General features: G+C 37.2%; 1 protein-coding gene across 3 annotated transcripts in view; it reads right to left on the reverse strand.

Annotated features, from left to right (window-relative positions):
- Nucleotides 1-18,578, reverse strand: part of HLCS (holocarboxylase synthetase) — a 225,857-nt gene that overhangs the window by 19,013 nt on the left and 188,266 nt on the right. For all 3 annotated transcript variants that reach the window (XM_027875605.1, XM_027875607.1, XM_027875606.1), the window contains one exon: nucleotides 7,191-7,258. In XM_027875605.1, the coding sequence (XP_027731406.1) occupies nucleotides 7,191-7,258 (68 nt within the window). The remainder of the gene's footprint in view (nucleotides 1-7,190; nucleotides 7,259-18,578) is intronic.

Here is an 18,578-nt window from a genome sequence, read left to right on the forward strand (position 1 = left end):
GTGGAGATATGAATTTCCCCAAGTATTGTTTTAGTTGCATCCCAGAAACTTTGGTGTGTTTTCTCAGCACTGACATTTTCTTTCACATAATTATGAATTATTTCTGATTTTTCCTAGACAAACTCATTATTTAGAATTTCATTTTAAGTCTCCATTTGGGTAGGTGTCTTTTGTTTGTGTTCCCTGAACCAATTACTGTTTTTATTGTGTTATGGTCTAGAAAGGATGTATTTACTATACCTGCCTTTTTACATTTGTTGGCACTATCTTTGACTCCTAAGTACATAGTGAATTTTTATAAAATTTCCATGTGATGCTAAGAAATACATATATTCTTTAGCATTCCCATTTAAAAGAAGTCATAAGTCTTTTAGCTATAGTTTCTCCAGTAATTTGTTCAGTTTTATATTTTTCTCTTCTCTCTTTATATTAGACTTATTCAAAACTGAGAGAAGGCCACTGAGGTTTTTGTCATTATTGTGTTACTTTCTCCCTCTTCTTGAAGCTCGGTTACTGTTTCTTTTATTGATTTAGATGCTAAGGTATCTGGAGAATGTAAGTTTATTACTGATATTGGCTTACTCTATGGCTCCTTTCAGTATAATGTAGTTTCTTTTTTTTTTTTTAATATCACTTTTAAATGTTTTTAGTATTTGTTTTGCTTTACCTGATATCTTGACTGCAACTCTTGTTTTTTTGGTTTCACTTGAAACATAGTAAATTTTTTCTACCTCCTCATTCTTACTCTTTGCATGTATTTGTTTTGTAATTACTTCTTGTAAGCAACAGATTGTTAAGTTTTGTTTTCTGATCCAATTTGTCACTTATTTTTTCCATTTTATTGGATAGTTGAATAATTCACATGTAGAGTTGTGAGCATGGTGTAAGTACATAGAGCTCTGGTTCAAAAGTCAGGAAGACCAGAGTCCAAATTCAACTTTGAACACTTACAAGCTGTGTGACCTTTGCCAGGTCACAACCTATCTGCCTCAGTTTCCCCATCTTGAAAAGGGGGTAATACCTCATGAGGTTGTTGTGATCAAATGAGGTAATATTCATTAAGTGTGTAGCACTGTGTCTGGAACATACTAGGCACTTAATAATTGCTTATTTCCCTCCCTTCTTTCATTTGTCTCTAATTTCATTTTCCTTAGATTAGGATTCCCCTCCCCATCCTTCCACTGTAAACACAGTACAATGATTCTTCAGTTATTTTAGTTTAATTTATTTTAAGGTAAATCTATTTCTACCAGCTTTCTTCAGCTCACTCTCAATCTCTACCTCCTTCCTGTTCATTACCCTTTCTCTAGTTTTAGAGTTTTGCTTATTAGTTCTTTTTCTTGCTCATTTTTATCTAGGCATTTAATTCTTCTCTCTTTTTTTCCTCTCAGGTAATCAAGTAGAATCTCTGTTCCTTTCCTCTACTTCAACTTATTTTGCTCAGTAGTTTTCCAAATTTCATTTTCTGTACTTTTTTCTAAAAAAAAAATTTTCTTTCTCTTATTATCTTCCCTTTCTGTCCATCCCAGTCTCTTATTCTTTGACTCATATTTGGTCCTTCTGTAAAATGTCCCTCTGTCCTCTGTAAAATGAAATCAATACTTTTGAAGGAGCTGTTTTGGTTTTCCTCTTCTAAAGAATTTGTTATTTCCTTATAGATATTGCTCCGTCCCTTTTTTTTTTTCTTGCTACGCCTCGATCTTAGAAAAATGCCAATTACTGCAGGTAAGAGAGTGGGTATCAACTTGTGACAGTAATCTTGCTATGTCCTTGATTAAGTAGTTCATTATTGAACTTTGCCTTACCCTTGATAATTTTGTTTTCCCATTCACCTCAAAATCTCTTCTGTTCTCCCACTCTTCTGGATGAGAGGAGCTCTGATTACCTTTCTCCTGAGGAGGAATGAGTGGTCTCTCTAATCACCAAATTTCTGCAGAGGATATATGTCTCTCATCTTTATAGAATAAATCTCCCTTTACAGGATGCTCAGTAGTGGCATATACACTTCTACCGCTAAAGCAGTGTTTCCACCTTTTTCATCCCTCACTTTGCCTCCTTACCCATTCTCTTCGAGGTTCTCTTCTTCCCGAAAGGATACGGGAATTATTTTTCCTTCACTGTAGGCATATGACTTGCTTAGGGTACATCATCTATTTCCCTCTATCTTCTCCCTCACTTCCTCCCTTTTATGCATTCTATAAATTAGTTTAAAAACAACAACAACAACAACAACATTGATTCACCTGTAGACAGTTTTGTGAGGTTCAGTCTCTAATCTTTCAGTAGTGTTTCTCTACCCATCACTTCTATTTGATTTCTGCCTTTACCCTAGTCTCCTCAACCATTTAGATAGCAACCTCTTAATGGTGTCTCTGTTGTTATTTTGTTGTTGTCGTCCTTGGTAGCTGTATTTGCTTACCCTTTTTATATTTCTATTGTCTGGAGTATTTCAAATAGTTTCTTCAGGTCTTGTTTTCTTTCTAGGAATTTTTTAGATGTCTCTTTTTTATTGAATGTCCATCTTTTTACATTTATGGCTACCTTCAGATGTGCAAGTTAATATTGAGATCCTCTGCCCTTTGGAATACATTATTCCAATCTTTGGGCTGATTCCAGTAAATGCAAAATAATCTTGTTATTCAAATATCTTTGTTATTCAAATTTTGTTGTTTATCTGCCTTCCCCATCTATGGATTCTTTCAATTGACATTTTTTTGTTTTGTTTTGTTTTTTGTTCTAGGAACATGTTTATTAAGAATTTTAACAAAAGACTTTTCTTCAAGATAATTTTGCATTTCTGGTATAGTCACTCTTTCCCACACCTCCCTAACCCCTTTCATTCTAAGTGTTAATTTCAGTTATTGATGAAATAATGAGCATTTCACCTTAACCTTAGAAAGACCTACCTTCTGTGGTGTGTGTGTGTGTGTGTGTGTGTGTGTGTAAAATTGGGGAGGTGGAATAGTCATATCAATGTTTATTAAAATTTATATTAATTTTTTGAGGGAAAAAATCTAATGTTTTAAATGTGCTTTAGTGGGTTTTTTTATGTGCATGCTGTTTGATTAATACATCAAGGGAAAGATACATGATCACAGTTCATCATGAGAGCTTATATTTTAAATAGATTTACTCTCCCATCACGTTATCAAACAACTAAACTTTCTGACAGAAAGTAAATTGAAGACCAGAGAATAAAGACTAAGACATATTGGAATATGCTAGAAAAAGCTCTCAATGGGGGAAAAATGGATACAGGTACACAGACGTCATTATGGTTATATAGTAGTTAAATTCCTTAAAAAAAAATCAGTATCCAAACATCACAAAGAGCATCTCCCAGTCGTCACTAAAAGGGAATCAGCAGCCCTCCTACATAAGAGTGTCAACTAGGTCTTCGTCTTCAAAAAAGCTATCCCCAAAAGAGGATTCTTCTCTCTTCTCCCTGCTCAAATAACCAGAGCGCTAATTCTAGTCTGAGAATGGGAATGAGAGGAATGGGGTGGAACAAAACCATTTGTGCTTTATGGGAAGACTCAATTTGTTTTTTGATCAATGGCAGTTTCTTCTGGACATTTCCCCTTCTTACCATTATTATTTACACAAGAACAATTATTATTAGAAGCATATAAATTATAATCACCAGGCCTCTTGATTTCCTGAAAAGAAAATCTGATTTGAATAAAATTTCATTTGAAAGCAGTGCCACAATAGGGTATTCTATTGGAGATAACTGATAGAAGACAGAAACCAAAAATTTACTTAAAGCAAAGTGTCAGCATTGATTGCTTGAGTCTAAATGAAGAAACCTCAAAGGGTTTTTATGAGTTTTTAAACATCAAAGACTGACTTGTACGGACACAAACGGATGCACAAAATGATCTAATTTTTAAAGGCCACACAGTAGTTATATCAGCTGCTCTGTTACATAAAGAACAAAGTAGTGATAGAACATAAAAAAGAGAGACTAAACTTTGAAAATAATTTGAATGAAAAAGCACACTATTCTATAGAAAAGCTTATAGAAAGACAGTTCACTTTTGATTTTCAGGGGTCAGAGGGTCGGAAATAGCCACATTAAAGTTTTCTTTGCAAATGACATTGGTTCATGTCAGGAAAATAGACAGTGACAATAGGCTTCTTCATTTCCTGGAACAGGGTAGTCTTTTTCTTTTTAAAAAGTGCTCAGGACTTTCACACGCAAAAGCGATACATCAAGGCAACAACAAATGCAGAGACTAACTGGATGGCCCTATTGGTCCACCAATGCCTGTTGTTATCAATGGTAGTAACAATAATATCTGAAGGTTTCTTTATTTTGCATCTACCATCTTAATGAAGTTCCCCAGTAATATGTCTTGGATAGTTCTACGGCATCAGTGGAATGCCCAGCATCCTCAGAATTTTTAATGGTATTGCCTCCAGCTTACTCCCTCTGAACTTTTTCTCTACCAGGATGTTCTTTCAGGAATTTGGTCAAGTCACAGACTTGGTAGTGTAGGATTATCCAAGTGCTCTTGCTGTGGCTGTACTTCTGGATCTCCTCCAGGGTGCAGCACTTCACGATGTTGTTCAACGTCTTTGCCCTCTCAGCCCATGGAGAGATCCCGCAGCGCTTTATAGGGAGCAGCCACAAGGGCAGCAGTAAGGGCAATTTGACCCTAGGACATTCTCCTACCAACACCCTGGGCTGGCCTGGGAAGGGGTATGACCTGACTGGTACTTTGATTCTATGTTCAGAAGGTGTGGGTAGTTTTCTTGTATTAATTCTTGCATTACGGTGTTCAGGTTTTTTGAACTATTTTTTTAAAATTTTTTATTAATTTATTTTGATTTATCAACTATCACTTCCATAAGCTTTTGAGTTTAAAATTTTTCTCCCTCTCCCTCCCCAAGACAGTGTGCAATCTGATATAGGCTTTACCTATACATTCCTATTAAACATATTTTCACATGAGTCATGTTGAAAAGAAGAATTAGAACCAATAGGAGAAACCACAAGAAAGAGGAAACAAAACAAAACAAAAGAAAAAAATAGCAAATAGTATGCTTTAATTTGCATTCAAACTCCATAGTTCTTTCTTTGGATGTGGATAGCATTTTCTATCGTGAGACTTTTGGAGATGTCTCAGATTCTTGCATTGCTGAGAAGGGCTAAGTCTATCAAAGTTACTCATCACACAATGTGGCTGTTACTGTGTACAATGTTCTCCTAATTCTGCTCACTTCACTCAGCATCATGACATCCACGCAAGTCTTTCCAAGTTTTTTCTGAAGTCTGCCTGGTCACCATTTCTTATAGCACAATAGTATTCCATCACATTCATATACCACAACTTGTTCAGTCATTCCCCAATGGATGGGCATCCTCTCAATTTCCAATTCTTTGCCACCACAAAAAGAGCTGCTATAAATATTTTTGTACAAGAGGGTCCTTATCCCATTTTTATGATCTCTTTGGGACACAGTCCTAGAAGTGCTATTGTTGGGTCAAAGGGTATGCACATTTTTATAGTCCTTTGGGCATGAACTGTTGTTTTCTTATAGAAGGCCTATTATCTTTAAGTTGTCTCTATGCAACCTTGGTTCCAGATCAATCTGTTTCATTTATACAGGGCTCTCTCCTTTCTCATCTCTGCCTCCCAGCTTTCCTGTCTTCCTTCAAGTCTCAGTTAATATCCCACCCACTCTCTGCAAAAAACCTTCCCTCGTCCTTAATCTTAGTGCCTTCCCTTAGTTATTACCTCCGATTCATTCTGTATACGCTTTGTTTGTACACAGCTATTTGCATGCTGTTTACCCCATTAGATTGAGAGCTGAGTGGGAGCAACAATTATGTTCTGCCTTTCTTTGCATCCTCTGCACTTAGCATAGTGCCTGGCACATATAGTAAGAGCTTAATAAATTTTTTTTGACTCATGAGAAAAAGTTGAGAAATTATGAATTACATTATTCCATGAGCTTTTCTATTTCCCTATGATCAGAACAGGTTACTATTTTTGAATGTTAAAATTATTTCTGGGTCATCCTCATAGTACTAAAGGGAGGGAGGGAGAGTGAAGGAATAAGTATTTATGTAGCACCTATTATGTGCCAGGCACTATGCTAAGCACTTTACAAATAGTATTTCATTTAATCCTCACCATAACCCTGCAAAGTTGGTGCTGTTATTATGATCCCCATTTTACAGATGAGGAAACTGAAGCAGATAGAGGTTAGCTAACTTGCCCAGGGTCACACAGCTAATGTGTGAGATCACACTTGAACTTAGATCTTCCTGACTTCAAGCCCAGCCCTCTATCCACTGTGCCATCTAATGGCCTTTGAAAAAAGGGCAGCTTTCCCAACAGCTATAATGAGCAAATCTTCTCCCACAGTGCTCACAGGCTGTTTCAGTCCTGTTCATGCCACTCTTTGTTTGCCTCTATAAGCTGCTGAGAATAAATCCGTGCTTACTATAGATATTGACTCAGTTTAGGGGAAGACAAAGACAAGATTGCCTTGCCTTCTCAGGAATCACTCCTCAGTAGAAGCCTGGAGAATCCTTACCTAGATTTAGAGGTAGAAGGGATCTCAGAAGCTATTGTAAAGAAACGTCTTCATTTTACATATGAGAAAATTGAGGCCCAGAAAAATTAGGTGACTTAGACAAGGTCACAAAGGTAGGAAGAACCAGTCAGGATTTGAACTCAGGTTCTCTGACTCTAGAACCAGTGTTCTTTCCACTGTTGCTTATTATGTGCAAAGTACTAGGCTTCGCTGGAACTCACGATGGTGAAATGAAAGCCTCTTTCTGTCCTTTCAACCATCTTCTCTCTTTCTTCAAATATTAACCATTAATATAGTAGGTACTTACTTGCACAGTGAACCTGTGAAAAAATAAGTTTATCTATAATACAGCCATAATTTTAGAACTATAAAGCCTGGAATATGTTATTAAGGAAAATTTATATGAAGAAAAAAAACCTTAGCTAACCAAATGTTACAATGATTGTGGACAAATATCAAGTTTTTAATAAACATCACAGTTGAAAGGGAGTGTTTTGACACTGCTATTCCCTCTGATCATGTCTTCTACTATTCTTTGATATCAGGCACCCAAATGACTAGAGTTCCAAAGCAACTCCAATGAAACCTGAGACTGAGATTTCTGAATGAAAATAACACAGTAATAACAAGAGGTTACTGACCTTTTCCTTCTGTTTGCCGGGCTGCAATTGCTACTAAACCCAGGCTTGATGGTACCTCAAACATCAACCTGCAAATTAAAATAGGAAAAACTGGTCAGCATTTTTTTGTAATTAAATTGTTTTTAAAGGTATGGTAGCTGCAGATTTCATTGATTAATTTAAAGTCAGGAGAGACTATAAAGATCATCTATTAGATTATCAAGAAAATCTCAGCAAAACTTCCAAAAATGAGAATATGGCCCGCCTGCGCACACATACCCACACACACACACAATAACCCCCTTTTATATGCACATATTATAATTCGGTTTATATAAAGTGTCTCTGAATTGTATTTCTTCAAGGTTTTCTATCAAGTACATATTCTTTCCAACCTGGTGTCCCTATCTCCAGCAAGAAACAACCAGTGATTCCTGACATTTGTTTCTACTTACAGTGCATTTTTGTTTAAACTCTAGAATATATGTAATAACAGAAGTTTCTGATTATTTAGAAAATCAATATGGTGGCAATAAAGCAGTTTAAAAGATACACTTTCCCAGGAGAACTAATTATGTTTTAACTACAGTAAATAAATCCACACCTTCTGAGAACTCTGGAGAACCCTGGATTATTTTAGGCTTGATTTCTGCTTTTAAAATGGCTTCACTTAAAAGAATATGAACTTCCCTTCTGGGGATAGTAGAAAAGTGTACTTTAATAACACCAAATGAGTCAACATTAACTGAAAAAAAATGTTGCTGTGAGAATTTCCTCTAAGCTACATTGGGCATATTTTAACTTCATGTTATACAACTTTTCCTTTTCATTTCAATTTTCATTGAATTAGTGAATAGGCACAACATAGACATGAATTCTGGCAAAATTTGCTTTTAATAAATTAGGAATAAAGGTATTTCAAAAAAATTGAAACTCTTTTTCATCAATGTGGCTGTAAAACCTAACTTATTTATTTGAACATCCCATTTGGGGACAAATACAGTGTGGGACTTTAAGTGCTTCTGGGTCCTCCTAGAAATGACCATCACATGTAAAGTGAGAAGAACCAGGAGGAAAAAAAATTAAAATATTACCACAATAATGTAAAGGAAAACATATCTGAAAGACTTTGGAGGTCTGATCAGTGCTGAATTATGACTTCAGAAGACTGATAAAGTATGTTTACTACCTCTTGGCAAAGAGATACCAGATTAGAGATTAGATTAGAGATTAGAGATATAGAAAGAGACATATTTGCAGACACAGTCAATGTATTGATTTGCTTTGCTTGACTATAGTTTTAATTATAAGGCAGGGCTTCTATTTGAATTGCAAGGAGGAGAAGTAATGAGAGTAATGCAAAAAAAAACTTTTAAAAAACATGAAAAACATGAAGAGAGGAGAAGGAAGCTTCGGTGATACAAACAAGGTAGTTTTGTTGCTAACATGTTAAAGTTAATATACATTTTAGTAAAAATTGTATGAAAAAAATGCAGTTTTACACACAGTTCCCTTTTCTTTGTCATTGTGTATTGAAACATTCATGTTTGTTGGTGTTTAAGTTTATAATTAAAAAGAAAATTAAAAAAGAAAAAGAAAAGACTATTATAAGGGAAGGCTAATTATCGGTACCACTGCTCCCCCTACTGCCAGGATAAGTACTAATGGGAAAGATGCTACTGAAGGAGCTCATTTTTTATTTCAGCCTGAGTAAAAGAACAGAATTTTACAGATGGCTAAGGCCAAATAAGAGAAGGTACATCTAAGAGTAGTGAAAAACAAAAAAATTTGTCACCCCTCTGAAAATTCCTAGATGGTACAGGAACCCCAAATATCTGACTACTCAAACCCATAGCCCCAAACCAAGAAGAGACCACCACAAGACAATTTATTAAAAGGTTATGAACCACAACTGACAAGAGAACTAAGAAGCTCACCAAATGTTTTCCCCCATGCCTACTACAAAAAAGTATAGGCAAAATGCCTATAACAGTGTATTAATGGGAAGACCAAGCTTGTTCTGCCTACAGAAAGGGAATCAAGCCATGAGGCCCATTTGCCAATTCTGCCTCCATTTCTCATGAAATACAACTCAAAAAAGTGTTTCTTTTGGACAAACACACACACACCAAGGAAAGCAAAGAAAGTAAAGAAAAAGTATGCTCTGATCTCCATGCAGACTCTATCAGGTCTTTTTTCTGGAGATAGGTAGCATTTTTCATCACAAGTCCTTCAGAATTGTCTTGGGTTATTGTATTGCTCAAAACAGATAAGTCATTCACAGTTGATCAATCACACAATATTGCTGTTACTATACACAAAGTTCTCCTGGTTCTGCTCATTTTACTTTGCATCAGTTCATATAAGTCTTTCCAGGTTTTTCTGAGAGTAATCTTGTCATTTCTTGTAGCACAATAGTATTCCATCACAATCATATACCACAACTTGTTCAGCCATCCCCCAATTGATGCACATCCCCTCAATTTCCAATTCTTTGCCACCACTGAAAGAGCTACTATAAATATTTTTATACACATAGGTCCTTATAGGTACATATAGGTACTATATAGATACATATAGGTCCTTTTACTTTTTTATCTCTTTGAGATACAGACCCAGTAGTAGTATTGCCTGGTCAAAGCATATATATGTATGGTTAAAACCATGTATACATATATATATACACACACACACACACACACACACACACACATTTTTTTTATATATATAAATAACCCTTTGGTCATAGTTCCAAGTTGTTCCCCAGAACGGTTGAATCACTATACAACTTCACCTACAGTGCATTAATGTCTCAATTTTCCCACATGCCCTCCAACATTAGTCATTTTCCTTTTCTGTCTGTCATATTAGCCAATCTAATGGGTGTGGGTAATAGCTCAGAATGTTTTAATTTGCATTTCTCTAATCAACAATGATATAGAGTATATTTTTTCATATGACTATAGATAGCTTTGATTACTTCGTCTGAAAACTGCCTGTTCATAACCTTTGACCATTTATCAATTGCGGAATGGCTCTTATTTATATTAATTTGACTCAGTTCTCTATATTAAGTGATTCTTTAAATGAATACGCAAGTACTAGACAACTATATACTACAATCAGTAGTGGTGGGTGGAGGAAATCATAAGCAGAAAAACGGTTCGTCAAGAAACCAAACATAGACTTCTAGAACAAAGAGAAATGATTAAGGGAACATATGAATGAAGCTGCTAGAGATTTGGCAGCAGTTAAAAGAGGGTATTAATGGGAAGACCAAGCTTGTTCTGCCTACAGGCCATGAAGAAATTCTGTAAGGAGGAGCATAACATGGTAAAGTAGCTAATGATTAGGCTGAGAAAACCAGAGGCAGAGAGATTTATTTGTGCTATCTGAGATGACTCTAGGGGCCTTTCCACATAGCTCCCAGTCAACAATGGAGCATTTATGAACCTTCTCATTTTTACATTTCCGAAAATGAAGCTGCCTGCATTTTCTTTACCAAAAAGAAGAAAGCATAAAAGCATTTTTATTCTTAGTTACTGATGTTCTCACATAAGTCAAAATCATCATAGTTACTACCTCCCTGACTTTCTCTTTTCTATTGTAGCTGACTAAGGAAGTAGTTGTAGGAGGGGAAAAGTGTTTTTTTGTGAATGAAAGTCTAGCATATTTACCAAAATTACTAGGGATACTTAAGAAAAAAATGCTCTATTTTTACGTTCTCCTCTGAGTTAGCATAAAACAATACTTCAGTATTGAAGTATCAGGAACCTTCAAATAGATTACTTTGCAAATGATAAAGAAATCCTGGCCATTTGTACCAATTAAGTATATTAGATCTCCTAATTTCATGGAGTTGGATTAAACACTGTAAGAGTGGGGTTGAAACTCTCCCCTTTAGCTTTGATACCTAACTAGGTAAGAGCACATTTTGATTGAATCAAACTACATGAATTGAGTGTGGACACCTCCTGGAATCAATCAAAGCCATTGTGCGAGAGACCAAGTCATGTCCTAAGCAATTTATATAAAAGGAAGAAGCTATTTCAGAAGTGGAGGAAGAGATTCCCAGGATCTGGATTTGAAAGCTTGAAGTGATCACAGTATTTCAAGTATACCTTTGAGGAGCAAAATGGGGATTGAGCCACAGCAAAGAACAGAAATATGGAGAAGAGGGGCAGCTAGGTGACGCAGTGGATGTGGCTCTGGCCTTGGAATCAGGAGGACCTGAGTCCAAATCTGGCCTCAGACACTTGACACTTACTAGCTGTGTGACCCTGGGCAAGTCACTTAACCCTGATTGCCTCACAAAAAAAAAAAAAATATGGAGAAGAATCACTGGCACCCAAACTGAGCCAAGTCCTAAGGAAAGGTCAGCTCTTTACTTCCCCTAAACAACACCTGTCTATCTATCAACAGGCACTGTAATATAATCTGCTCTTTAGTTACATAAACATTTCCAATAAATTGAATTTTGCCTCAATCACAAACTAGATACCGATACTAGATACAATCACAACATCACCAGACTTATGTGAAAAGCAGATTATTTACAAGAGAAATGTACATGGAACCCAAAGGGTTCCCAGTTTCACAGAAGTTTACATTTTTATAATAGCATGACAAAAGAAGGAGGGGATACCAGGAAGGGGCATGACATGGGAAGGGGAATGGTGCAACAAAGGTGGGAAAAATAACAAGACAGTGCACTCCCCACGGGGAGGAGCAAGGTGATTGCAAAAGCCTCATTCTTTTCCCTTGGGAACTGCTAGACTATGAAGATAGGAGAGTCTGTTTATCTGCAAAGGACCCCACGCTGCACAGGCATTATCCCAGCCTGGCACAGACTGGCTGGCACCTGTTTTGCCTCCCAAGGACACACAGAGGATCCAGCTTGGGGTACAACAACAAATTATGTCAGCTCAGGGGGAACTTCGTCCTTGACATATTCAGGGCCTCCTGCATGCTCTGGGTCCAGCGTTTCTGGAAAATATGGCAACACAAAAAGACAAGTTCAGGGGACCCCTTACCGGCCCTTAAAACCACACACCCCACACCCACACACATATACACCCCTGCCTCCGCTGTTGGTCAGCAGATAGCTCAAGCTCTGTTTAGGTGTTAAGAATTTTCCTAATAGGGGCTCAGAACAATTGTGACTAAACTCATAACTTTTCATCTGAAATAAACTTTCTAAAGTCAAAAAACCGAGGGAACCAAGTGGATCCTAGGGACCCCCTAGGCTGAAAATGAATTAGTCTTCATTACTTTAAACAAACTGGTAGGAAGACATATTTAAATTAATCTAAAATGTAGACTACAGGATATATTTTTAAAGAAAATAACTAAGAAACAAATGATTACAGGATGAGATAGCCTAGTAGAAAGAGGACTAAACTTGAGGTCAGCAGACTGAGATTCAAATTCTGTCTCATACTCTTAATGAATGTGCAATGATAAGCAAGTCCTAACTTCTCAGATCCTCAGTTTCCTCATCTATAAAATGGGGACAAGAATACTTGTATTAGTCCTTCAAATGCTTGATAAACCTTAAAGGCCATACAAATGTGAACTGTCATTATTATTAGGTAAATAAAATGTGTAATTAGTAGCACCTATTGGGCTATAAGCTTTCCTTTATACTAGAGAGTAGTTGTTTACACAGCCACTTACTTGGTCTTGATTTAAGAATGCACCAATTGTGAATCAGATATAAAGCACATAAAAATACATTCCTGGATTGGTTCAATTAATTTGGTGCTTAGTGACTATACCTCATATATTTATCAGTAATTCTAGGTGTTTCTAAGTCTGACTGACCACACACATTTTCAGAGAGAGTTGAGAAGCACCCCAACTCCATCCAAAGAAGTTAAGTGCCACCGTAACCTTGATGCATATCCTTGCTGTGTTAGGGTAAAGGGAACCTCCTTCTTTGTTAAATATTCAGTGACTTGAAGGTGCCTCCTTTCATCCCAACACCAAATATGAACTAAGAGGTGTTGGCTGTAGAGCCACATCCACATTTGGCATGGTCTTAGAAGGCTGAGATGAGAGATGGCCTCATGGCTCACATCACAGCTGAATTGAGGAAGAGCCCTGAAAATGAGGAAGACCTTGGTGAGACCAAACAATGGGACACTGCCTGGCTCCCTGTCACCAGAGTCTTCCTGACAGTGTATGGCACTGGCAGCTGGCTCTCACTCGGGCAGACAGATTAGCGCAGTGGGTGCTGGGGAAGGCTGCCCAGGAGGGTTAAAAAAAAAAAGAGCTAAGGCCAGTATTCTTTGATTGTTCTTGGCTGTGCTGCATAAATTAGAATGCTGGTGTAGTCTGACTGAAAGTAAACTAGGCCAACACACTTAGAAGTTAGAGACAGGTTTTCAGAGATACTGCAATGGAAGCCAAGAGGTAACTACTAGCATAGCTGATGTCTGTGCAGGTAAAGAGATCTTTCCTGACCAAGGTGAGGAGTTAGGGGCCCCAGACAGGAAACAGCCACCTTTATTCCTACATACACGCTGCTGAAGCAAGGTTGAGAAAAATCATGCAGCGTTCCAACTGGGTTCACTATAAATTTGTGTCATATAACCTCAACTGATACTAGGCAATCCTAGTATATCTCCTTTATCAACTCACTATCCCTTTCTCCATAGTAGCCATCACAGACAATACAACTGACTACATTTTAAAAGACAGGAAAAAAGACATTATTGACATGGTTGTTATCTTTGACTCTGTTGTCTGTGTACAGTCAATCAATTCATCAGACCTAAGATCCAAATTTATAAGAAGAAGAATATCTAAACTTCTGGAAATAAAAACTGGGAAAACAGAAATGATAGAAAATAATCATAAAAATTTCATTTGGAAGTTAAAGCAACATAAATTAATTGTTACGACAAGGAAACCAAGAGTCCAGAAATTGCTTTAGTTAGCAAACACTTCCAAAATGCAGACAGATAGCTGCCAAAGGCAGGGTTAGAATATAAACTACTCTATAAAAATCTTATGAAGGATGATGGATGAACATTACTGCCTCATAAAGCAGAGAAGCAATAGAAAGTAAAACCAGTTTAAAGAAACCTTGGCAAGATACCCAACTAAGCAAAATCATCCCAAGAGCATTCAAGGACCGCCCCACACACACACACACAAAAAAAAGGAAAGAGAAGAAACAAACAAAAGAAAAATGGAAAAGCTTTGCAAAAACCATTTCAATAATTTTTTCACCTCAGGGACAGTAGAGGTACCACACTTGGACCCTAACATCAAGGTCTCTGAAAGTGCTTATACAAGGAGGTAGAAATGCCACTAAAGAGAACAAAGATGGGGAAAGCAGCTGGATTGGATCAAATATATAGAAAAGAATTCTCTTTTAGAGGTGATGAAACTGGGAGGGCACCAAGGTACCTGAGGGAAAGAAATACACCAAAAGTGTGTAAAAAATTTCTAACCTAAATGATATTAACTTTTAAAAAATGACTAAGAATGTCGTTAAGTATCAACCTATATCCCTACTCTCCCATCCATACAAAATCTTTATAAGAATTATCATACATGAATTGAGTATGCTGTGAAAGAGGGTACTAATACAGAATAAGAAGGCTTTTGCAAGTGAAAAACAAAAACTCAATCAAACAAGACACAACCTTACAGGATCTTTTATAACAAAGGGTCTCCCATCCACCCATCAAGATCATTCAAGATTCCTTGGTAGGTGGAACAGCAATAACCTACTGAAAAACCATCAGATAAGAAATAATGGTAAAGATTTAATACAGGGAACTGTATGGTCACCACGAGTATTAACCACTGTGATGAAGGTGACACAGCACAGAATCCAGGTCATGGAGGAAATTCCCTATGGATGGTGAGGACAGATGTTCCTGCTTGAGGATGACATTGTATCAATTACATCAAGCTCCAAAGCAATGCAGAGTCACCTGAAAGAGAACTGTAAGATTTAACATGTCTATGGAGCATCCAGTTCAAAAGGTCCAATAGGCAGTTTGAGATGCAAGACTGAAGGTCAGGAAAGAAGTTAAAGTTAGAACTAATAATCATCTTCATAGAAATGATCATTGAATCCATGGGAGCTGATGAGATTGCCAAACTGAATAATAGAAAGAAGAGAAGAGGACACAGGACAGAGCCCCACAGCTAGTGGGCATGATGCTGATGAAGATCCAGCAAAGGAATATGAGAAGCTGAGAGACCAAGGTAGGAGGAAAAGCCTCCTTCTTTGGGGGTGAATTTTTTGTGAGTTTTAAAGAAAATTTCAAGTCTTAAATAAAGCCTGAAATGGAGTTTATCCTGTCCATTGTGAGGAGAGTGTGGATGAGGTACCTGAGAAGGAACACAAACACTTAAGGATCATAAGTCAGGCAATTTATTGCTCACAGGTTAGCAAGCCTGTGGCTACTCAAATCTTTAGATCCACAGACAAATACTGGCAGTGGTGTGGGCAAATGGTGGGGTACATACTCTGACAAAGAGTCCAGATCTTTGGGTTTCTGCACTTATATCTGATAGTTGTTGCTGGGCAGATTCACAGGGACCAAAAGGGAGGGGGACCTATGGGGCAGTCAGTTAGCGGGGAACCCAGATTGTGATCTCCCTTACCACTGGTAAAAGTAGAGTAATGAGGAAAGTTTCCTAGTCTTGCATACCAGGAATAGATGGTTTGTTAAACTGTTTACAAACAGGATAACCTTGTGTTCATTGCCTAAGTGAAGCTGACTAAACCAATCATTGGGCATAAAGGACCTTTCTGGCAGATAAATGAGTCAATCATAGATCGAAACATGGAGTCATTTCTGTCAGCTAGGGCCTAGCAATAGGCCAATCTTTCACCTACAAAGGAAAGACCAAATGGATGAAAAAGGTCTATGGCCCAGATTTCAACATACACTTGAATGGACATGCTACTGAGATATTCTAAAACTATATTTACCTGGGATAAATAATACAGATGGACAGTGGACAGGATATGGAGTTGAAAAGGAAGTGATTGGGCTGGTTGATTCTAGTAAATGGTGAAGTACTTTTACTTTCCCAAACATCCCAAAACAACAAAGGCTCATTTTTTGATACATTTTACTTGTATTACTATATAGCAGCAAGACCTAGAAACCACTATCTCTGAAGAACCAAAGATAAGCATTACATAAAGCGCAATGCTGTTGTTACAAGCTGCAACATTCCACAGAGGAACTCTGAAACAGAACAGGAGAAATGGATGTCATCATGGAACTCTATGACAGGGCTGGTCATATGGCAAGGGTAGTGGATGTCAAGTGGATAGCCATTATCTTCATACTATCTGAAAAAAGTCACAAAGGGAAACATGTTGAGTGGACCCCACCTATGGTGATCTCTGGTGATGACCTGGATGACAGTCTTATAGTTTGGGTAAGCATTGACAGGTTGTACTTTGTGTCACTGAAGGGAACTCTAAAATTAACAAGATCACAGATCCATGATTATCTATGTATAAGTGAGACTACTTCTAACAGTCATAGGATTCTCTAGGGTTTTATGAAAGGACCTTGCCATAATCCAAAGGATTGTTTCCGGGGGAAAATAACCTACTGCTAAAAATAAAGGACAAACCATTCAAACTGCTAAAATTTGCTAAAAGCACTGTAAGCATTTAAAATGGAAATTAATTTGGTCAATACAAAAGGTTTTGTGTAAGAAATCAAATTCAGGGGAAGATAAATTTTTTTCACTATAAACTTTTTTCATTTTCTAGGTTTAAAAGCATCATACTTCTGAGTGTAATTCATTTCAGGCTTTATTTAAGACTTGAAATTTTCTTTAAAACTCACAAAAAACTCACCCCAAAAGAAGGAGGCTTTTCCTCCTACCTTGGTCTCTCAGCTTCTCATATTCCTTTGCTGGATCTTCATCAACATCATGCCCACTAGCTGTGGGGCTCTGTCCTGTGTCCTCTTCTCTTCTTTCTATTATTCAGTTTGGCAATCTCATCAGCTCCCATGGATTCAATGATCATTTCTATGAAGATGATTATTAGATCTAACTTTAACCTCTTTCCTGACCTCCAGTCTTGCATCTCAAACTGCCTATTGGACCTTTTGAACTGGATGCTCCGTAGACATGTTAAATCTTAAATTTAACATATTCAAAACTCTTCCCTGTCAGACTCTCCTCTCTTCTTAGCTTTTCTATTATTGAGAGTACCACCATTCTCCCAATCAACCAGGCTCACAATTTGGTGTCATTCTCAACTCCTCATTATCATTCTGCCCCCACCACCATCCAATCAGTTGCCAAGTCCTATCAATTCTCCCTTCATAACATTTCTAGCATGTATCCCCTTTTTCCTCTGACCCTGCCACTACTCTGATGTAGGCCCTCAATACCTCATGGACTATTGTCAAATTTTCTGGTTTGTCTCCCTACCTCAAAGGGTCTTCTCATTCCAGTCCATCTTTCACTCAACTGTCAAATTAATCTTCCAAAAGTACAGGTCTGACCATGTCACTCCCTTATTCAATCAACTCCAGTGTCCCCTTATTACTTCCAGGATAAAATATAAAATACCTTGTATGGTTTTTAAAGCCTTTCATGATCTGGCCCCTTCCCATCTTTCCAATATTCTTATACCTTATACCCTTCTGGGTACTTTGCAACCCAGTGACACTTGGCTCTTTGGAGTTGCTCACACAAAGCACAACATCTCCCAACTCTGGGCATTTTCATTGGCTTTCCCTGATAAGCCTAGCATTCTCTCCTTCTTTATATCTTTCTCATGGCTTTCTTCAAGTGCCAGCTAAAATTCTATCTTCTATAAAAGCCTTTGCTGATTCCTCTTAATACTAATACCTTTTCATTAGAATTACTTCCAGATCGTGAGCTTTCTTGACAGGGGGATTGTTTTGTTATTGTTTTTTGCCTTTTTTCTGTATTCTCAGTGCTTAGTACAGTGCATGACATATATAATGGGAGCTTAATAAATGAATCTTCATTTGACTTGACTTCACTTGGGTCTCTTGGATTTTTGTAGAATTAAACCTGAGAAAGCCAAAACCAACCAAGTTTATATTAAGTCTCTTGTCCTGCCTGTGAAATACAAACTTTGCTTACCTATCTTTTCCCAGACTAAGTGTGTGATTGTCCTACCTTATTTATTCAGGTTGTGCACATTCTGTATTAAATATGCCAATCTTCTCTAACCAATTTTATATATACTCATATGCTGTTTCTTTACATTTGGAGACATACAGCCTGAACATCTGGGCAGACAAAACAAAATTCAAGCTAATATGTTTTTTCCTTTGGAAAGAGAAGCTCCACACTACCACTCAGTATGTTACTGGTCTTTCCAGCCCCAATACCTTACTTATCCTTTTCAGGATAATTAGTGGGAAGAATTTCTCA

The sequence above is a fragment of the Vombatus ursinus genome, unplaced genomic scaffold (genome assembly GCF_900497805.2).
Source record: "Vombatus ursinus unplaced genomic scaffold, bare-nosed wombat genome assembly UNPS02014809.1, whole genome shotgun sequence".
Lineage (NCBI taxonomy): Eukaryota > Metazoa > Chordata > Mammalia > Diprotodontia > Vombatidae > Vombatus > Vombatus ursinus.